General features: G+C 41.4%; 1 protein-coding gene across 3 annotated transcripts in view; it reads right to left on the bottom strand.

The window, feature by feature from the left end:
- Positions 1–20292, bottom strand: part of CNTNAP5 (contactin associated protein family member 5) — an 801428-nt gene that overhangs the window by 227530 nt on the left and 553606 nt on the right. For all 3 annotated transcript variants that reach the window (XM_019469410.2, XM_053909896.1, XM_019469409.2), the window contains exon 13: positions 15994–16194. In XM_019469410.2, the coding sequence (XP_019324955.2) occupies positions 15994–16194 (201 nt within the window). The remainder of the gene's footprint in view (positions 1–15993; positions 16195–20292) is intronic.

Genomic DNA, 20292 nt, shown 5'->3' with positions numbered 1-20292 from the left:
ATCTATACATCAACACATGCATATAGACACATTTTTATCCACACGTGTGTTAGGGCTTTGTGACTAATTACAGAATTGATTTTGAAAGTTTGCTTTGATTTTCAAAAAGAAAGGAATATAATAATACTTTCTAAATATTAGCCCTACAAGTTATGTTGACATTAGCGTGAACTAACACTGAAATTGTAATATTAATTAAATAGTAAAGCTGATTTTGATATTAATCAAATACTCTATCTTAGCTAAAACTAAAATTCATGCTATATATATTCATAAGTGAGGACCTAAAAATACACTTGTAGGTTTAAAAATAGCTTTTAGTATTTTAGAAATCTGATACACTTTTCTTTCTGGTATGTCCTACATTATAAAAAAAAATAATACATCTTGTAGTAGACGACAAGAAGAAAGCAATATTGCAAGCATGCCCTTTTATTTCAACTCTAATTAGGGTATGACTTTGTTTTCAGTTCTTTTCGTCCCTGTTCTTCCCTCCCCACCCCACCCCCACCCCCCCGAACTCTGTGATGGGCACTGAGGCTATGAACCAATTATTTCTGCTTCTTCATCTTGCAGGCATATGGTGGCATTATAGTTTCTGGTCCCCTTGGGGTTATAGGTATTTGAAGGTAGCACAATATGACACTTCAAAATATGCCACTTGCCCTAAGGATTATTTTGAGCTGAAGGTAACTGAGAAGTAGAGACAAACAAACCTCCTCGTCCTCCCTAAATTTGCCTGAAAGCAGGACACACATTTATGAAGTTATTCCTCCTCTCTCTGTTTAGGAGGACAAAAGTTAACCAATTGCCAACAACTTTAGACCCTATCAGCCTAGAGATGGCACCAGAGGAATCTACATAACAATTTTACTCACTGGCCTTTACCTCTGCTCTTGGAAACCTAAAACTGTTTTTCTTTGTCTTATCATGTCTCCACAGATGTACTGTTCTTTGCTGCACTGTCATATAAGCTGGAGTTCTAAGCCACTTCTTTGAATTGTTCATTTCTCCCTGGGCATCTCTTGTGTATACATGAGATATACATGTTAATAAACTTCTGTTTGTTTTTCTCTTGTTCATCTGTCTTTTCTCACAGGGGTCTTAGCCAAGAAACTCAAAAGTTTTGAGGAAAAATTACTTTTCCTCCCCTATGTCTTTCATTTTGGGCAATGACTTGTAAGCTGAAGTGACATATGTCACTCCAGGCTAGAGCAGGGTTGAGGCACTCCAGAGCCCTCTCTTCCTCTTCCAAGGTGACCAGCAACCCCCAAGGAGGAGCTACTCCATGACTCTGGGTCATGGAGTGAGAAGACTGAAGGCAGGGCCCCAAACCACTCCCTGATGAGTATCTGGTCTACATGACAAATGAAACCTTGTTATCTTAAGCCATAGAGAAATTCTGGTTTTTATTTTGTTATGACCACTGCAGCATAATTTAGCCAATCCTGTCTGATACAGGAATGCCATTATTGTTTTCCAAGTACTTTGTTAAAACCATATTCTCATATGATTTTCACATACAAGGAAGAATTTTGAGCACCTGCTTTGTGCCAGGTACAGGCAAGGCTCTAGAAGAGGTGTTCAGAAATGAGTAAGACCAAGTAGTTATTCTTAAACACTCAGAGGTAGAAAAGTCTCACTTGGCAAATAATTTTTATTTCATTTCTGCCGCTGAGGAAATGTAGGTCTTCTGTGCCTCTCAGCTACCAACAGATTGTCATCCTAGGGTTCCTATTGCCACCATAACCATTTCTCCCTTTAAGAAGCTCATTGTAGGGGGACCTGGTTAGAAGAGTTGTCATGTCTATGTCTGTTGTCATGGACTCCTCTTTTCAACTTCATAACTTGAGGCCCTTGGGAAGATCACATAGGGCTATCTGCCCTAGGATCATATCTCCAAGTTGAGAATCTGTTCAACTTTATTCAAGATACACAGTGAAACAGAATACAGGATTCTAATTCAGAGACAATTTCCTCAAAGGGGTTATTTTTCTTCTCCCTCCCTCCCTCCCTCTCTCTCTCCATGACACTCACCCCCACCCCCTGTCCCTCTATTTCTCTCCCCTCTCTCATTCCCTCTCTTCCTTCTTTCCTTTGTCTCTGTCTTAAACTTTCCAAATGGGTTTCTGCAACCTATTCCAATATTGTGACGTCTTATCCTCTCTAAACTCAATCCAAAAACTCTGCTGAATATACAGATGGTCTGTTAGGGTGTCAGCAACTTCATTTCTGGTTTTCTTCTTATCTGACTTCTTTTCCCTGTCAGCGATGTGTTCACAGAGAGAATTAGTTTTCTATTCTTGGGGACATCTTATGAAATGATTGCCCAGAGAGATTTTGTAGTGACTTGGCTGTATATATAATACCAGTTTACTGGGCAAAATCCAGCCTTGTCCTGATTCAGTTCAAGAGAATATTGTATAACTGGCTTCTGAGGAGCTGGTGACCTGGCAGACTAAAACAAGGATTGTTTTCATTTGTCCACCAAACTGAAGTTAATCACCACAGGTTTTATTAGAGTCACTTGTGTTTGTTCAGATATGGATAGGGTCATGTGGTTCTTCCTTCACTTAACTTCATTGACCCTCCGTTTGTTTATCAGTAAAAACATGGCTCAGACATTATAAAGATTAAATGAGATGGGTGTACAATCCATCTATACTAGGAACTAAAAAATACATACTAAAAATCCTGGCACATTAAAGCTATTAGATTCAAAAGCTAGGCTTCATGCTAATATTGTTTCTTTTCTTTTTTCTCTATTTTAAGTGTCCCCTACACGGGGATCATTAGGAGCCTGAAAAGAAAAACTGAATAAAATGCATATATACATATCATATACAGGTATTTGTGTATGCATACATATGTATACATGGATTTGTTTTACATATGTATATACACATGACATGTTGTAACTAGCTACATGTACCCTATATTGATATGTTCTCTTCAGTAAACACATCTCTCTCCATTTAGCAGAATCAGCCCACGAAATAAGTTATCTGGACTCAGAATCTTGATCCTGCTTTTCCTTCATCTTCTCTTGATATCTGTCTCTGACTTTTAGGAGTATGACCTTTGAAGTTAGAGCTACTTGAATTTGGATGGTCCCTGTACGACCCACAGCAAGTTACTTTACTTTGAAGTCTCCATTTCCTCATTTATGTACCTGGAATAATAACACCTTATTAAGTGGCGATGAGAAAATATAAAATAGCATGTGTGTTTAAATATGCATACACGCACACATGAATATGCACGCATGGACATATGTATCTGTATACACATGTATGCACACACCCACATGCTACACATCTGTCAGGTGCTGCCATCACTGCTGGGGGTGTTACTGTTATAATAATTAGTGATCCTGGTACTCCTTGATTCTCTTGTTGGCTGAACTTCCACATCTGGATACAGGGACTCTAGACCCCCTCTTCGCCTTTATACCAACTTTTAAGAGTATGAGAGTCGATTATCCCTAACAGTAACCCATCTTTAGGGCTGCAGAGATCCCCTCTGCAATATTTCTATGACTGTTGCTTAGAACTTTTACGCTGTGCACTTATGGGATCTCCAGGGCTCGGGCACTGTTTGCTTCCCACACTGCTTCCTTTATCACAACACCCTAGGGCCCCATTCTCACTGCTTACAGCTTTCTTTTATCACCCCCACCCCACTTCCCCTTAGCACCCTTCCCCTAATGTGCTATTTAATGGACTTGATGTCTCCCACTCTGCTCACCTGTGACCCTGCCACTTCTGACCCCTGACCTCAGGCCTCAGCACAGCCCGCTAGCCTAACCGCCCATCCCATATCTCAAAATCAGCATACTGAGTACAAAATCTACTTTATTCCCTACTAGAATAAACACACTCTAGCCACTTAACTCCAATTTTTCTGTTAATTGGTTTTGCGCTGGAAGCCTTATCCCGAATGAAAACGTTTTTGACCTGCACTATCCAATATGGTAGCCACTAGCCACATGTAACGATTCAGCTCTTGAAATGTGTTGTAATGTGTTGTAAATGCAAAATACACATCAGATTTTCAAGATTTGGGAAAAATAAAATAAATCGTAATAATTTTCTTTTGCTAATTAGGCATTGAATAGATACTATTTTGGATATATCGTCACAAATAAAGCATAGTATTAAAATTCATTTCGCCTAATTAGACATTGAATAGATACTATTTTGGATATATTGTCACAAATAAAACATAGTATTAAAATTCATCTTGCCTGTTTCTTTTTATGTTTATAATGCAGTTGTTAGAAAACTTTTTACATTCCCATTGAACAGCATTCCTTGAGTCTATTTTGTTCATCAAGAGCAATCTGATCGCTCTCTTGTTTCCTTTCCTATTTCTATGACCCCATGCTTCTTACCTCTTCCCTTGACTGCAGAGATGGACCTCACTAGATTCCTTGTCTGTAGTGTCCTCCTGACCCAGTCAGCTGTTTCTACGTCTTCATGGCTAGTCTTCCGATTGTATCACTTTCCAGTCTTCACTCAGCAGAAGTAGTGAAGTTCATCTACAGAAGCATGTTGGAAGGTATCTGCAACATAGAAGGCCCTCCCTCCTTCCTACCCATCCTCCTTCCCATCCTTTCTGCCTCCTCACTGAAATAAATAGCAACACTATCAACTACTTCACTCCTAAATAGGATTCTCCTCCACTCCCTAAGAATGGTCTCGCTCTATGCCTCTCCCCCTCACAGTGACTCTTATCCATGCTGTGTCTCAAAAGTAAAGCCTTACCACAGAAGATCTCCAAGATTCACCTAAATGGAATTAATTGTTCATTTCTGGAGCAATTTACATCCTTCTAACTTCTAAATATTGTCTCTAATTCTATCGACAAGGGCACAGGCTCCTTAAATGGTAGCAGTCAGTGTGGTCAACCCCTTTGTGTATATGTTCGCAATCCCTGAAAAAGGCTGCAAATTGGGTTAATATGTTACCCATTGTGCAGATGGGACAATGTGACTCAGAAACTTTGGTTATATACCCTGACAATGGCCACTTGGCAAAGAAGTGGCAGAACAGGGGAGCTGAGTTATTTATTTTTATCTACCTACCTACCTACCTACCTACCTACCTATTGCTTCAGAGCCTAAAACATGTCCACCATGAAATACCGAGATTATGGTTTGACATCTGCACAGCACCCAGCACATTGCTTGGTATTTCTCATCAGATCCTGCACATGCACTTATGCACACACGTGCACGCAGGCACACACAGGGGTGCAGGCGCACACGTGCATAGGAAAGCATGGAGGAATAAAACCGCCATAATGCGCTCATTCTTGTCTCTCGGCAAAAGTGAGAGGGCAGGGGGAGTTAGGTAGAGAAAGACACCTGTGTCATTTCAAATGAACTTAGGTAAATTGAGGAACTTCAATTATAAAGTTTCCACCTATTTTTATCCTTAGAAATGATGTGAGTACAATTAGCGTTATTTATGTCATCTGCATTCTTCGAGATGGGGAACCTGAGGCTGACGGCTGTTGAGTACCTATTCTAAGGTCACATGACTGATATGCAGTAGCCCAAGACAAGTGATGCCTGCATTCTTCATGGGCACGCTGCTGCCTTCGCTCTGGCACCGTTGTAGTGAGGACCCAGGCGGGAGGAAAATGCCGGGTCGGCCATGACTCCCCATAACAAGCTGAGCTGCCATTAGACACGAAGTGTGTGCAGACTGACGGGCCTCATCGGTGCAGGTGGTATCACTCCCTTTCCACACCACCTCCCAACCACTGCAGTAAATACTATATATTTACTATATATAAAGTAACTACTATAAGACACGCATACTTACTCTAAGGCTAGAAATTCTTAACCCTGCCACTCTTGTTAGGACCTTGGGGAAGTTTCGCACCTTCCCTGCACAATCGGTATCACCATATGTAAAAATGTTCTGAGGAGAAGATCAGGTGCATGAGGGTATGAAAAATGTCACCTACTATAGAAATAAATTATCATATTTCATTGTCTTCAGAGTCTTAGGAAAATCCTCTTTTTTTTTGTTTTTGTTTTTGTTTTACTGACTCCTCCAGTTCCTTACAGTGACAAGAAAGTAACAAACCGTCACATGCATTTTAACTCACTTTGTGTTGGTTAGTAGAGTCATGAAGTGTCACAGTGGGAAGGGCACTTAGGGAACATCAAATATAACCAACTAAGGTTAAAGAAGAGAAATTGAGGTCCATTAAAATGTGTAAGTAAGTTGTTCAAGGTCACAGGGAGTCTGTGTTGGAGCCAGAAGCAGAATGGTGGCTCCCACCTCCCAGTCTTGCCCTTCCCACTCACAAACTCCTCTCTGCTTACAAGGGTCTCCGCAGCAGGTTTAGCCAAATGTACTTCTTTTATCATGGGTCCTCTGACATAATATGGACACCAGTGATACTAACTATTCATTGAGGTGGAATATTCTATTCATTCAACAACTACTCCCTCCATGTTTCCTGGGTGCCAGGTATTGTTCTAGGCACTTGGGGCATAAAGTGGTGAATTAAACAAAGAAGGATCCCTCCCTCATGGAGTTCACATTCTACTGACAGAGGCAGATAGTAAACAAACAAATAGGAAGAAAATATCAGGTAGTAATAACCTCTGTGCAGAATATTAAAATAGGATGAAGTGATAAAAAATGATAGAGTATATACTTTAGTTGTATGTAAAAATTTTTAAATGTTTTATTATCTTGAGAGAGAGAGTGAGTATGAGTGGGGGAGGGGAAGAAAGAGAGAAAGAGAGAGAGAGAGAGAGATTCCCAAGAAAGCTCTGTGCTGTTAACATAGAGCCCAACTCAGAGCTCGATCACGAACCATGAGCTCATGATGAGCCAAAATCAAGAGTCAGACACTTAACCGACTGAGCCACCCAGGCACCCCAGTTGTATGTAAAATTTAAGTTGACATCTAATCATGGGAAGAGGAACAAAATTTTTGAGTAGAGAAAACAGAGAGTGCATCTGTTTAAGATGTAGAGGGCTAGTTTGTCAAGGAATAGAATAAAAGGTTTAGGGAGGGCGTGGGGGAACATGAACTGGGGAGTGGGCTCAGCCTGCAGAGCTCTATAGGCCATGGTAAGGAGTCTGAGAAGGATTTAAAGCCAGTTTCATATAATCTCATTTTAGGAAGATCATCACATTGTCTGCTGTGTGAGATAGAAAATGTAGGGAGGTAGGGTAGGGGTGGGATAGGAGTGGAGAGGAGAAGGGATGTGATGCATTTGTCCAGTCTAGAGAGGGTGAAGTTTGAACGTAGGCGGTTAACAGTGGAAATGAAGGGAAAAGGCTGGGGTCAAAGTCAGCTGTGACTGATGAGTTTGAATATTTGCTGATGTATACTGGATGGGGAACAGAGACAGTAAGAAGGGAATGAGTCCTAGGCTTTGGCCTTGAGAAACTGGATGGTGTCCTTCATTGAAATGAAAAAAAATAAAAATAAAAATAGATGAATGGATTTGAGTGGTCGGCAGTGGGAGTGGGGTGGGCATAGACTTAACTGTAACACTTTCAACAGCGCTATTAGGTAAGAAAATACCACATTTACAATTACCTAAACTTTAGTTTAGAAGTCAGTATGCCCATAATAAATCAACAAGAGACAGATCCCAAAATTCAACTTTTTCACCAGTCATAAAATAGGATTCTGAGACCCTCACCTGGTAGCCAGGAGAACTAATATTCCCCTTGCTCTTTGGAAAATGTGATAAAATACTAGCTAAAATAACAGTAGTATCTTGAATGTTTACTATATGCAAGACACAACATCTGTCTTATTACATTTACAGATAAAGAAACTGAGGCTCAGAGAGTCCATGTAATATGCTCACATGCTCAGAGCTAAGAAGTAGAAAAAGTAAAATTTAAAACCATTTTCTATGATTCTAAAATTCATGCTCTTTTCATGTTGTTGCCACTGTACTATATCTTTGTTTATATAAAATTTTTAATGTTTATTTATTTTTGAGAGACACAGAGAGACAGAGTGCAAGTGGGGGAGGGAGAGAAAGAGAGAAAAAGACACAGTCTGAAGCAGGCTTCAGGCTCTGAGCTGTCAGCACAGAACCAGACACCGGGCTTGAACTCACGAACTGCCAGACCATGACCTGAACCGAAGTCGGGCACTTAACTGACTGAGCTACCCAGGCACCCCACCACTATACTACATCTTAAAAAAAAAAAAAAAAAAAAAAGAACCCTGTTTACTGTAAGTACTCAAGATAAATTAAGTGAACACAGCATTTCATAGAGTGGTGAGAAAAATAAAAACTTTATCTCATACAGGGTCTAAATGTTGATTATTGAGCAATCCACATTGACTACTGAAGTAATCAATGGTCTGGAAAGCAATTTATTTGCAACCAGACACATATCTTTTGAATTGATGTGGGGTATTTTTTATTTCCCTTAGATACACACCCACATCTCCAGCTCCTCTAAGGTGTAGGTCTTCTTTGTAAAATCCACCCACCTCTAATTTTGACTTTATGTCCCTAGCAAAACACCAAGAGTGAATTATTAGGACATTAGGAAAGGTGGCTTTCATGACAGTAAAATGCATTGCCTTGATTCATGTGATAGTCTCTTTATATTTTTTAAAGACCTATGGCAAACTCTTATAAACACATTTTAGCCATGCTATTTTAAGGGTAACAAAAGTCCCTAAGAGGGAAAAATGGAGAGTCAGACACATTTCCTGCTTGAACTAGAACTGACTTATTGGCCAGCAGGACAGTAGAGTGCAAACATCTACACAGAGTTGTAGAGATATGAATTTGACTCCTGATTCTGCCTTCCATTTGCTCTGTTCCTTAGGCTGGTTGACTATCTATACGAAATTTTAAAGAACATATGAGTGTCCATTCACTCACCCCATGAAAAGATGGAATGAAATTGACATCCCCTTGAATGTGGGCCAGTGTGAGTGACTATCTTATAATTAGAAAATGGCAGAAATAATAAGGCATGACTTTCAACACTAGGTAAGAAAATGCAATCTAGGTTCAGCCTTCCCCTCTCCCTCTCTTGGGATATTTGCCCTGAGACCCCATCATTGTGTTATGAGAAAGCCAAGCAGCCACATGGAAAGACCACATGCCCAACTGAGGACTCAGCCAACAGCTAGCGCCAACTGAGTGAGTGAGCTCTCAGCACACACCCAGTGCCAGCCCCAGCCCCTGGTGACCCAGGGTGGAGCAGAGATGGGAAAATCCTGCTGGCACCTGCCCAAACTGCAGATGAGTGGACAAGATGGACGTTGCCATCGTTTTAAAGTGCTAAGTTTTAAGTTTAAGTTTGTTAAATAACAGTTGATAATCAGAACAGAAGATGAACCTTTTCTGTGAGTACCTAAATATTATTTTCAGTCCCTCTGTGAGACCTTTCTTCTTTTGCTGCATGTTAGTCTGGAATGTACATGGAGGTTAAAGTCAAAGACATTTATTTGGAACTGGTGTCCAGTATTTAGTATCTATAAGACCCCGGGCAGACCATCTAAGTTATTACAGCCTCACTTCTGTTAAAAAATGAGAATGATAATACAGACTTCATAAGACCATTGAGAGGATTAAGTGAGATAATGCATTAGAAATGCCATCCAGAAAGAAGGCTCCCAGTAGCCAAGAACCAAAATCAACAGCAGCAGTGGTAATACCAAAGAGTATGCCTTACAGGAGTCATGATCTTGTTTACGATTCTTGCTGTACCTAAAGTAGAAATAATCTTTTGTTAAAGAGATTTCAAATACTGCCCTGGTATTTTTGTTTTGCAGGTGTCATGCCACAGTTTTGTGATCTTGATTATGCTGTTTCTGTGACAAAATTGTTTTAAGTAGAATGGTGACGACATGGCTTAACAAAAGGACTATGGATTTGGGGACCAATTATACATGTATGTGCACACATGTGTGTGTGTATGTTGGAGGGAGGGAAGGAAGGAAAGAAAGGAGGAAGAAAGGAAGGAAGGGATGAAGGGAGGGAGGAAGAAAAGGTAGGGAAGGGTGTGATGCAAAGGACAAGGATTCCAGCTCCCATAGAGACCTCCTCTAGAATTTGTGAATGTGGTGGGGGTAGGTGGGAAGTAGTAAAATAATGGGTGAAGGGGCCAATGCAATCTCAACTCAGTGTAATTGGGGGAACAAGGACAAAAGTACTGCCATGAATCAGAAGCAATCAGAGGTGGCCTCTAAGACTTTTGCTGACAGTGCTCAGCTAGACTGTGGGGATCGGGGCTATATAAGACAAGGCTTCTGTCCTCGGAGAGCTAGTAGCTATTTCTAGCTCATCAGGCATAAGGAGTGACCTAAACTGTCTATGGACTTAGCAAATTACAGATACCTGGTTTAGCCTGACTTAAATAAACTGACATTAGCCTTTGGATTTGAAATAGGAAGAAGAGTGAGCAATCCTTTGCTTCAATGTTCTGGTGACTTCCTTGCACACTCAGGATAAAACCCGTAGCCCTAGACCTGTCATGATCTGGTTTCTGGATACCCCAGCCTCATTCTCCTATCACCCCATTCCTTCTCTCTCCACTAGCCTCACTGGCCCTCTTGCTGTTCCTCTGCCTGGAATCTTCTGTCCCAGATATCACATGGCCCACACCTTCTCTTTACCCAAGATTCTGATGGTTGCCCCTCCTAGTCCAGGGAGCTTTCCTACCCTGTTATGAAATAGAACTCCCCAGGCCTGGTCACTCTCAGGATCCTTGTGCTTCTCAACTTTTCTCCTTCATGCTGTTCATGAACTGAGCATGTGTGGGGTGGGGGTGGGAGTGTTCGTGTGTGTTTGGTCTGTCTCTCTCGTAACTTGCGACAATCATGGGGGCAGGAACTCTGTTTTTTCAGTGTTTCATTCCCACCAGACAGAAAAGTATGTGATACCAAATGGAGAGAACCAATAAATGCTTATTGTTTGAAAGAAAATATAATCATCTGTTAATATTTGTACCATGTTTGGTACAAATACTGGGGACAAAGAGTTTTAGGTTTAGTTAACTCCAGAGTACCCTGAAGAGCTACCTGTTTCTATCCATGATTTGACTTTTCTCTATCACAATTCCTTAACTAGATTTATAAGTCTGATCATTTGTTTTGTACACATCTGAAACCAAATATTACAAATGCACAAGAGGGTTTGTACACACAAGTGCATTTGTAGACATATTTGGACATACACAAAGTATATAATATGTACGCAATTACATAATATACATTATATAGCATATACACTATAGTGTATGGTGTGTATATATGATATATTCGTACATGCTACACTATATATTTATATATAATCTAAACTATATATCAACATTATATATATATATATATATATATATATATATATATATATATATACACACACACACACACTTGTATATATGTATACATATATATAGCCAGTTAGCTGCATACTCACTAAAATATCATTAATTAAGGGAAAAGAACAAAACTGAAAGTTTTGGAAGAGTTTAAAAGAAATAAGATTTAATCACTTTCAAATCCATTGGGACATAGCTGGGTAAAGCAATTGACCCCAAGTGGAAACCACTCATGTGCCTGCCTGAATGGATGGATGGATGGATGGATGGATGGATGGATGGATGGACAGGAATGATGTTAGCCCATTACAGGTAGGGAAATGGGGACTCTGAAGCACTCTAGGGGACTAAGTAACTAGTTCTACTGAGGAACTTAATCCTCATGGCAAACTTGTTTGCTTGGCTGATTTGCTTGGTAAATGCTTTCTTTCCAGAACCAAAGTAAACTCCAGCTCAATATATCCTATGGCTATTAATTTCAATGTAATGGAGTCTCAATTTTCCTATGTATTTTCAAGACATTTCAGTGTTCATATGTTTCAATTATGACTTTTTACCTCTGCCTTAGAGAGCTCACAGTTTTATTGGGGAGAATATTCCCAAATAGACTTTCACTCCACAGAGGGGTTAAGTATAAAAAGATGCAAACGCCAGATAAACTCCAATGAGAGAATCTAATGAGGAAAGGCGTGGTGCCATGGAGACTATGGAAGAGATTTTTGGGATAGACAGGGCTTTCGGTCCTCATCCCCACCAGCGACCTGGGCACTGGGTTCCCCCAGGTGATCACCTTCCTCTGCCCCTTTCAATCTTGTCTTCCTTATGGGTTATAGAGCTAACTGGCCAAGTATTAAAGCATCCTCCAGATCGTGGACTCAATATTTCTTTCTGTGTCTTCTGTGTGTTTCCTAAGCTGGGTTCTATTTTATTTCACATGTACATCACATGTTGCCCTCAGGACCCCAACCTTGGGCAAAATTCCTAGGAAGATGCTGGCAGTGAGAAAGGCCTGGGCTCAACCAGGGTAGCCCTTGTTCCTGGGGACAATGTTCCTGGCCACCTCCTATCCTGGTGACAAGGTGCCCTGAGCACTGTCAGGCTGCTGATTCCTGTCCTGGAAACTACTCTGTAGCACGGGACCGCAGGCCCTGCATAAAGTCCAGGGTAGTAAGTAGAAGCCCAGGGAAAATGACTACAAAGATGCATGGGAATAGCAAAGACACCTTTCCCATGGACACCCGAGGCTTGGAATTCTGGCCCTTCAGAGAGTTTGTAGCATAAATCTTCAGTTAAAGAGACAGATGACACATTCCATTGGCTGGCACTTATCAGCAACCCTGGGGAAGGATATCAGAGGAAACTGCCAGAAAATGACAGTGTCATGGTTCAGTCACTGACTGAATGAAAAATACACAGAGGTGAACCAAGCCTGAACTTCTCCTGCCTGTCTTCCTTTTCCTTCTCCCCCTGCTGCTCCTAGACACCTGGAGCCAAATCCAGAGCTGAGAGCAGACAGAAAGAGGCTCTGGGAATGCCCTTGCGGGGGTCCTTGGGGCCACCCTGGGAAGGTATGCATGAACCCTGGATGCAGCTGAACCTCAGGAAGAATGCTGCACCCCCTTTGAAGATACCCAGGGATTCGCCCTAATTCAAGCCACCCTGATGATCACAGGGCCTCAGACTACTTGACTTACTTCTAACTTGACTTACTTCTAACTTAACTTACTAACTACTTGACTTACTTGACTTGCCCAGACTACTTGACTTGCTTCTAACTTGACTTACTTCTAACTTGACTTACTTCTAACTTGACTTACTTGACTTACCCAGACTACTTGACTTGCTTCTAACTTGACTTCTAACTTGACTTACTAACTACTTGACTTACTTGACTTACCCAGACTACTTGACTTGCTTCTAACTTGACTTCTAACTTGACTTACCACTTGACTTACTTGACTTACCCAGACTACTTGACTTGCTTCTAACTTGACTTACTTCTAACTTGACTTACTTGACTTATCCAGACTACTTGACTTGTTTCTAACTTGACTTCTAACTTGACTTACTACTTGACTTACTTGACTTACCCAGACTACTTGACTTGCTTCTAACTTCTGGATCTGTGAGGTCTGCACAGTGTATCAGAAATGGCATCCCTGGTTTGACCACAGGTGAAGCCGGGTCCAAGAACCTGATCTCCCTCCCTCCCTCTCTCTCTCTCTCTTTTCTTTTTTTTTTATAAGACAGCCAATCTGCGGCATTTTATTATAACAGCCTGACAAAAGCAGTCCACTAGGCCCTGGCTGGGGATTCATTCATGTTCCCACAATGGTACATGGTTGTCTGCCCATTTCTGGGAGGTAAGCACCACTGAGTCAGGATCCATCCCTGCACTGAAGGCTGTGAAGTTGGGGCCACATCTCTAAGGCGCTCTCTGTCTGCAGTCCTACCCCACCCACAAGCAGTGCCTGGTTTATGCAAGCCAGCTCGCCAGAAAAAAAAGCAGACACTGGGTGCACATGTCCATTGTCCTCGTTCACGTACCTCATTTGATTCATAAGCCATGGGGCAAAAGACGATTAATGAGCGTTCTCAACCCCAAGACACAGACGGTATCTTCTCACTGTGTTTCTGTGAACACGCATGTGGGAAAATGTCCGGAAGAACGCATACCTAAGTGCAACATTGGTCTCTCTGGGTGGTGAGATTATCTGCATGCGTGAGTTATAATTATTATAATTCTTCAATTTATACCACTGAAGTAGAAATAAAATCATCCTTTGAACCTATTTCTCATGGCAGTGCAAATCTGGGCCTTCTCCGCTGGGACTGAAGCTGTGAGCAAGGAAAGAAATACGACACCCGCATTTGTTGAACACCTAATAAGTACCAGGCACAGTACCAGGACGAAATCACTCAGGTGCTGAAATTGCTAGTGGAAAGGTAGCAACGTGCACAAGTTTCTCGAAGTAGTAAGAGGCAGAGTCCCTCTCAATATGTGCCCCCAAATCCATGCCCTTGCACTTGAATATACTCAGGGATCTGATGACAGTTGACTTAGGGAAAAAAAAAAAAAAAAAGCACATACAAAGGCAATGGTGTCACCAAACTGATATCACACGATACATACACTAAAGGGAATCCATGGTCAGAATGAACATTACCCCATTTTTCTGAAAATTCCACCAAACACAATCCTCAGAAAACTAGAAACCACTCAAGGAAAAGAGGGTAGGTTGGTTCTCCAGACACAGGTACTCTGAATAGTGCCGAGAGTGACAGGTGCAGGCTTGACAGCCAGAATAGAGAGACATGGGAACACGTATCAACACGGAGCCTCTCAAGCAGCACATCTGAGGACACCGGGGAGGGCCAGCACCCGGTGCCTCAGATCCAATCGGCCCTGTGAGCATGGCTGAAGCCAAGGAGAGTACGGTAATTGATTTTCACAATGATGATCTCTAGTCATCAAGAAAAGGTTACATTTTATGTTCAGAACCCTCTGTTTAAGAAAGCAGGGAAGCATGTAATCCATTTGAGAAAGATTTTCATTTCAAATAGTTAAAAACTCTTTGAAAACATTTTTGTGCTTAAAGGGATAAGTGACACTTATCTGGAAAATTCACTTATGTGGAACAACGTCTTTCCTAAAGATTCTAGATCAGTGAGGCGGCATGTTATATTTAGTTAGGCTTCTATCACTTCTCTCCTTTGTTGACATTCCCACTGTCTAATCTTCTCCAGCCTTTCAAACTTCCTAACTTCTAAGCATAATGGGGTTGTAAGTTTCTTGAGGTGACAGATTGTGACACCCATTCTTGGATATTCTATGTCCCTGTGGTTCTTGGCTTTTTTGTTTTTCTTTTCTTTCTTTCTTTTTTTTTTTTTTTTAAAGACCATGGAACAGATGATAAACTGATAGTCACAGAAAATGATGGGACTCCCAGAGTACCCATGAACTTTGACAAAGCCCTCCTGACATTTTGCAAAAAAAACCCTTTTGGGTTCTGGTAAGAGTCCTAGAAGTCTGTTTGCTTGTTGTTGTTGTTGTTGTTTTTCTAACAGCAACCTTATTTTTAAAAAGAGTCATTTCCATGGAGGCCTGTACTTTCCAGGTAACACTAGAGCTGGGAACACACAGGACTGTCCCTGCCTGTCCTGCTGGCCTCCTTGCCCAACACCACGTCCCTCTGCATATCTTGCCCTGGAAAGAACTCATTGCTTTTTGGTGAATGTGCTGAGATCCTTCGTGCTTTCTCATATGCTATTCCCTTTCCCAGAGAAATCTCTTCCCAAGTCCACACATTCTATGTCTAGTTTAAATGCTCTCTTTGAGTACTGCTGCTCTCAAGAACCTTCTCATTCCCTCAGCTGTTGGAGTGTGGGTGTGGTCTTCTTTGTCTTTTTGCACATCAGGATGGAACTGTGAGAGGCTGCAAAGCTCGCTCTCGGCCACACCTGGGAGTCAGAGACAGGATGAGAAATCCATCCCTGGTCCTCTCCCGACCTTGTTTCTTTCTGCGGCAGGGTGAACAACCATCACTGCAGCCCCCTCGTGGACAGACACCCCTGTCCTCGACATTCTGTGTTTGGGAAGCCTATCTGTCGTCAGCCCTTGTGGCCCACGCAGAGGAGCAGGGACGAGCCTTACCTGGCGTGTTGAGCAGGCGGGACCTTCTGCAGTGGTAGGCTACCTCCTGCTCACAGTGCTCCGAGCCGTCAATCATGGCTTCCAGCTGTTCCATGCTGCCGCCATAATCCAAGGCCATGGTGTAGGGCTTCTCTGGGTCAGCACCCCGCACCCGGGTCAGCTCTGTGTTGTTGTGCTGCACTGATGTCCAAATCTTGTCCTCTGTCCAGAAAACACAACCCAAGGAAGGAGACATCAGAAGGAAGGTCAAAAAGGGATCATGCTTATATACCTCAATAAAGCCAGAGGTGTGGGGAGGAGGTGGGGAAGAGATCACTCAAGCAATGTGATACTTGGCTCCATGTGGGGCAATCAATCACCACTACAGCGCTCTACTCGTGCAAAAAACAAACAAAAAAATGACTAGAGGATTTCTGTTTCTCATAAAGCTCTGCCTTAATTTAATATGGGGGTTAATAGGGGCGCCAGAGTGGCTCAGTCAGTTAAGCATCTGACTTTGGCTCAGGTCATAATCTCGAGGTTTGTGAGTTCGAGCCCCGCATCTGGCTCTGTGCTGACAGCTCAGAGCCTGGCATCTGCTTTGAATTCTGTGTCTCCCTCTCTCTCTGCCCTTCTCCTGCTTGCACTGTGTGTGTGTCTCTCTCTCTCTCTCAAAAATAAACATTTAAAAAATATGCGGGTTAATAATCACAGGAGCTAAACTTGTGGAACCCCTTATGCTAAGCACTTAATGCCCATTATCTCATTTTAAAGTGACATTACCTAAATCAGAAGGAAGTTAGAAATGCCATGTTAGAAATGAAGGAAAAGTGAGAAGAATTGAACAGCTTACCCTCGAGCAAATGACCAAGCAAGAATAGGAATGTAGGGTGTCTGACCGCAAAAAAAAAAAGCCCAGTAGCTTCCAGGTACTGACACACACTTCCCCACAAGACACACACTAGCATAGATAATTGTCTCACAGAAACACAAGTATCCCACTGAATGTTTGCTGCACATAGAAAGACCTACGTACAGAAGGTATCTGTAAAATACACCTGATTAACAAGGGTGAGATTATGTGATCCATGCTGTTCATACAAGGTACTTAGATGAAGTTCCTTTTTGCTTTAATTCTCTATGCTACCTCTAGTTACCAAAAAAATATTTTAAGAGGTTTGCATAAAAATTCACATGCAGAGATGAGGACCTTTACAGCAGGTTTGGAGAATGTGTGTTACCTCCTATAGGTAAGAATGGATGGTGAGGAGAGAGCAGAGACATTTGAGTTTTAGAGCTTATGTATTTGAAACCTACCCCCACCAATGACAGGCTTGGACAAGTCACTTCACTTTTCTAGGGCTCAGTTTTATTATCAGTAGAAAAAAGAAAGAAGAAAGAAAGAAAGAAAGAAAGAAAGAAAGAAAGAAAGAAAGAAAGAAAGAAAGAAAGAAAGAAATACCAGCAGGAATTTAATACGGAATAGCAACCCAGCATATGAAGTCGCAAGGCATGGTCTGAGATCCATCAGACATTCTGTACTAATAACCTACACTAAAACGTTGACTGCAATGGGACATAGAATTTCATTCCGAACACGTTCACAAATAAAGCAAATGAGGAAATAGGAAGACTTAAAAAGCTTTTGTCATCCGAGAATCTTGCCCACATAATAACATCATTACTCTTCATAGATTCTCAGAGCTGAAAAAGAACTTACCATAGACATCATGTGGTTTCCTCCTACTTTGACCTCCTAGTTTTACAAAGGAGGAAATCAAGGTCTAGGAAGTAAAGAAATGACCCAGGGCATACCTATAGACAATATGATAAGCGCTGATACTGAAAGTAACTATTATTAATTAGTACTACTAAGAAGCAGGATTGTGGCTGTTGGCATATTTAACTGGAAAGAAAAAACACAGGCCACCAAGACCCCCAATTTTAATACTTTTTCTACCATAATTCCGTGGGTGACTTGGGATAAGTAACTTTACTGCTCTGCTCTTCTGTTTCAGTATATTAGAAAGAGGGACAGAAAGAAATTTGGTTTCCATTGTCTCTAAAGTATTTTCCAACTTCAAAAAAGGAAATAGTGCTTGCAGCCAAAAAATTAAACTCTGTTCAAACGTTCTAAATCATCTTCAGACTATTCCCTAAAACCAGCCCACTGATAACCACATATCTCCAATGTTTCACACAGGCAGGATTACATGTTCTATAAATTCTCGAAAAACATACTAGAATGAAGGTTATTAGATTCTGACTGAAAGTAAAGATAGGATGTTGATTCTAATTTGTAAAAATAATGTTACACAAACAATTAACATGAAACTCAAAAAATGTTCATGCCGATATAAACAAACACTGATAATTACCAGAGAAAAGTGATTGTTCATTAATACAATATCGTGGACAGAGAAATAAAGACTGAGAGTTTTTAAGTGTCCACGGTGCTCAGAAGAAGAAAAGAACCACCTGGTTTAATGTATAATAATAGATATTGTGTTACTTTTTCATGTAAGGACATTTTACATACCTTATCCCTGGTACATATAACATTCCACCACGGTAAATACAGATAGATAGACAGAGAGACATAGACACAGGTACAGCTATAGATACAGACACAAACATACTCATAGAGATATAGATATATGAAGGCTTAGAGAGAGACAATAAACTTGTCCCCAGTCTCACTGTGTCATCTGATGCCAGAAGTGGTCCACACAGCATCATTAAATCATACGAATTTAGATTTCCCTCCAAATACACACAGATTCTTATACCCACACATCCATTCATCTGATTATTCATGCATTCATTCATTGATTTGCTTATTCATTTACTCACTGACTCATTTTGCCAGAGTCACATTCTATCTTTAGCAAGATGGAAAAGGAAGATGTGTAAGAGAGACAACATTTCATCTTAAAGCCACTAATGTTGCCAACCCTGACTTCTGGAACCTGAGGGTGAATGGCAGTTCTAATAACTCAACTACTGGCACTTTTTGATATATGCAAATCTACAGGAGATACAAAAGAACAATTAAGAGGTCCAAAGGGCCCCCTGTGATTTACTCAGACATCACAAGCCCTACAAATGCAGGATGAGTTATAAGAGGAGAGAGGATTATGTGAAACCTAGAGCTTCTTAGCTGGCTTTCCTTTCAAAGATGCCCTTTGTCCTCTGATTATTTGTTCCCCCTGGGAGTTAGAAGAAGAAAGATTGAAAAGAAGGAGGTAATTGGATACTATTTCTTCTTGCTTTCTGTTATTTTCCCCCCTCAGTTTCACTGGTAGCAGGTGTAGATTAAGTCCTGCACTTTGACAAAATATTAAAGGCGAGGGTCAATGCCACTCATGAAAGTTAGCTTTGGTGCCTGATGCCCCTGATGTCTGGTCTAGGATGGGGATAGGCAGTTTTAGCTAAGGGGTGTCGATGTGAACTGTAGCTCTAAAGATTTTCAAACAAGAAAGATTCATTTGGAACTGTCTTCTAGGTGGGCGGAGGTGGGAATCTACTCACAGACCCACAGGTGCTTTAACTGAAATTGAACCCATGAAGCTAAATGTTCAAGATGGTCAAATTGGTCACAGGCTGGTGGATATTAGTGGACACAGACTGGGCTCTGGAGTTAGAAGATCTGGATTTGTGTACCAGGTTGACACTTACTAGTTAGGCAGAATTGGTCAAATTATTACTTCTCTAAAGTCCAGTTTCCTCATCAGTAGCATCTGGAGAGCAGAAATGAACGCCAACTGTACAGCGTGGTTGTAAAGTGAGGAGATTTGTGTGAGAAGCTCCATTAGTGCCTGAATTATCAAGCATCCCACAGAAATCTGTATGTGCCTGTTATATAAAGGATATATCAGCTCTGTCCACAAGGATCCCACAGACAGCAGATGCTGCTATTATTAACAATAGCATCAAGAAGGAGACGGCCTCTGGTGGCTGTCACAGTAGTTCTTACTGTGTTCTGTAGTTCACCAGTAGTTCTGGGTTCTTTCCCAGAACATAAAGTAGGACACATGAGACACTGAAGGAGAGGGTAGGGGGCAAACTGAGACTAGCCCTCTCTTTGCAGATCCTTGGGGAAACCACGCCAGTTTCAAGAGACCTGGACTAGGAAATGCTCCTTTCTCACAGTTCTGTGAACTTGAACTCCCACACAAGGAAACCAATGGAGGTTTCCCTACAATGCAAGAAGGACCAGTTACACTCAGGGACAGAGAAATATATACTCTAAATGCTGTGATTGGGAGAACATCATGAACGCCTCCAGGCTCCAGGCATCATCCTCTACTGGTCTGCCTC

This window comes from Panthera pardus, unplaced genomic scaffold, assembly GCF_024362965.1.
Source record: "Panthera pardus isolate Hobbes unplaced genomic scaffold, ASM2436296v1 HiC_scaffold_10, whole genome shotgun sequence".
Classification (NCBI taxonomy): Eukaryota; Metazoa; Chordata; class Mammalia; order Carnivora; family Felidae; genus Panthera; species Panthera pardus.
The sequence above is the reverse complement of the archived record's forward strand: the minus strand, read 5'-3'. Positions and strand labels throughout refer to the sequence as shown.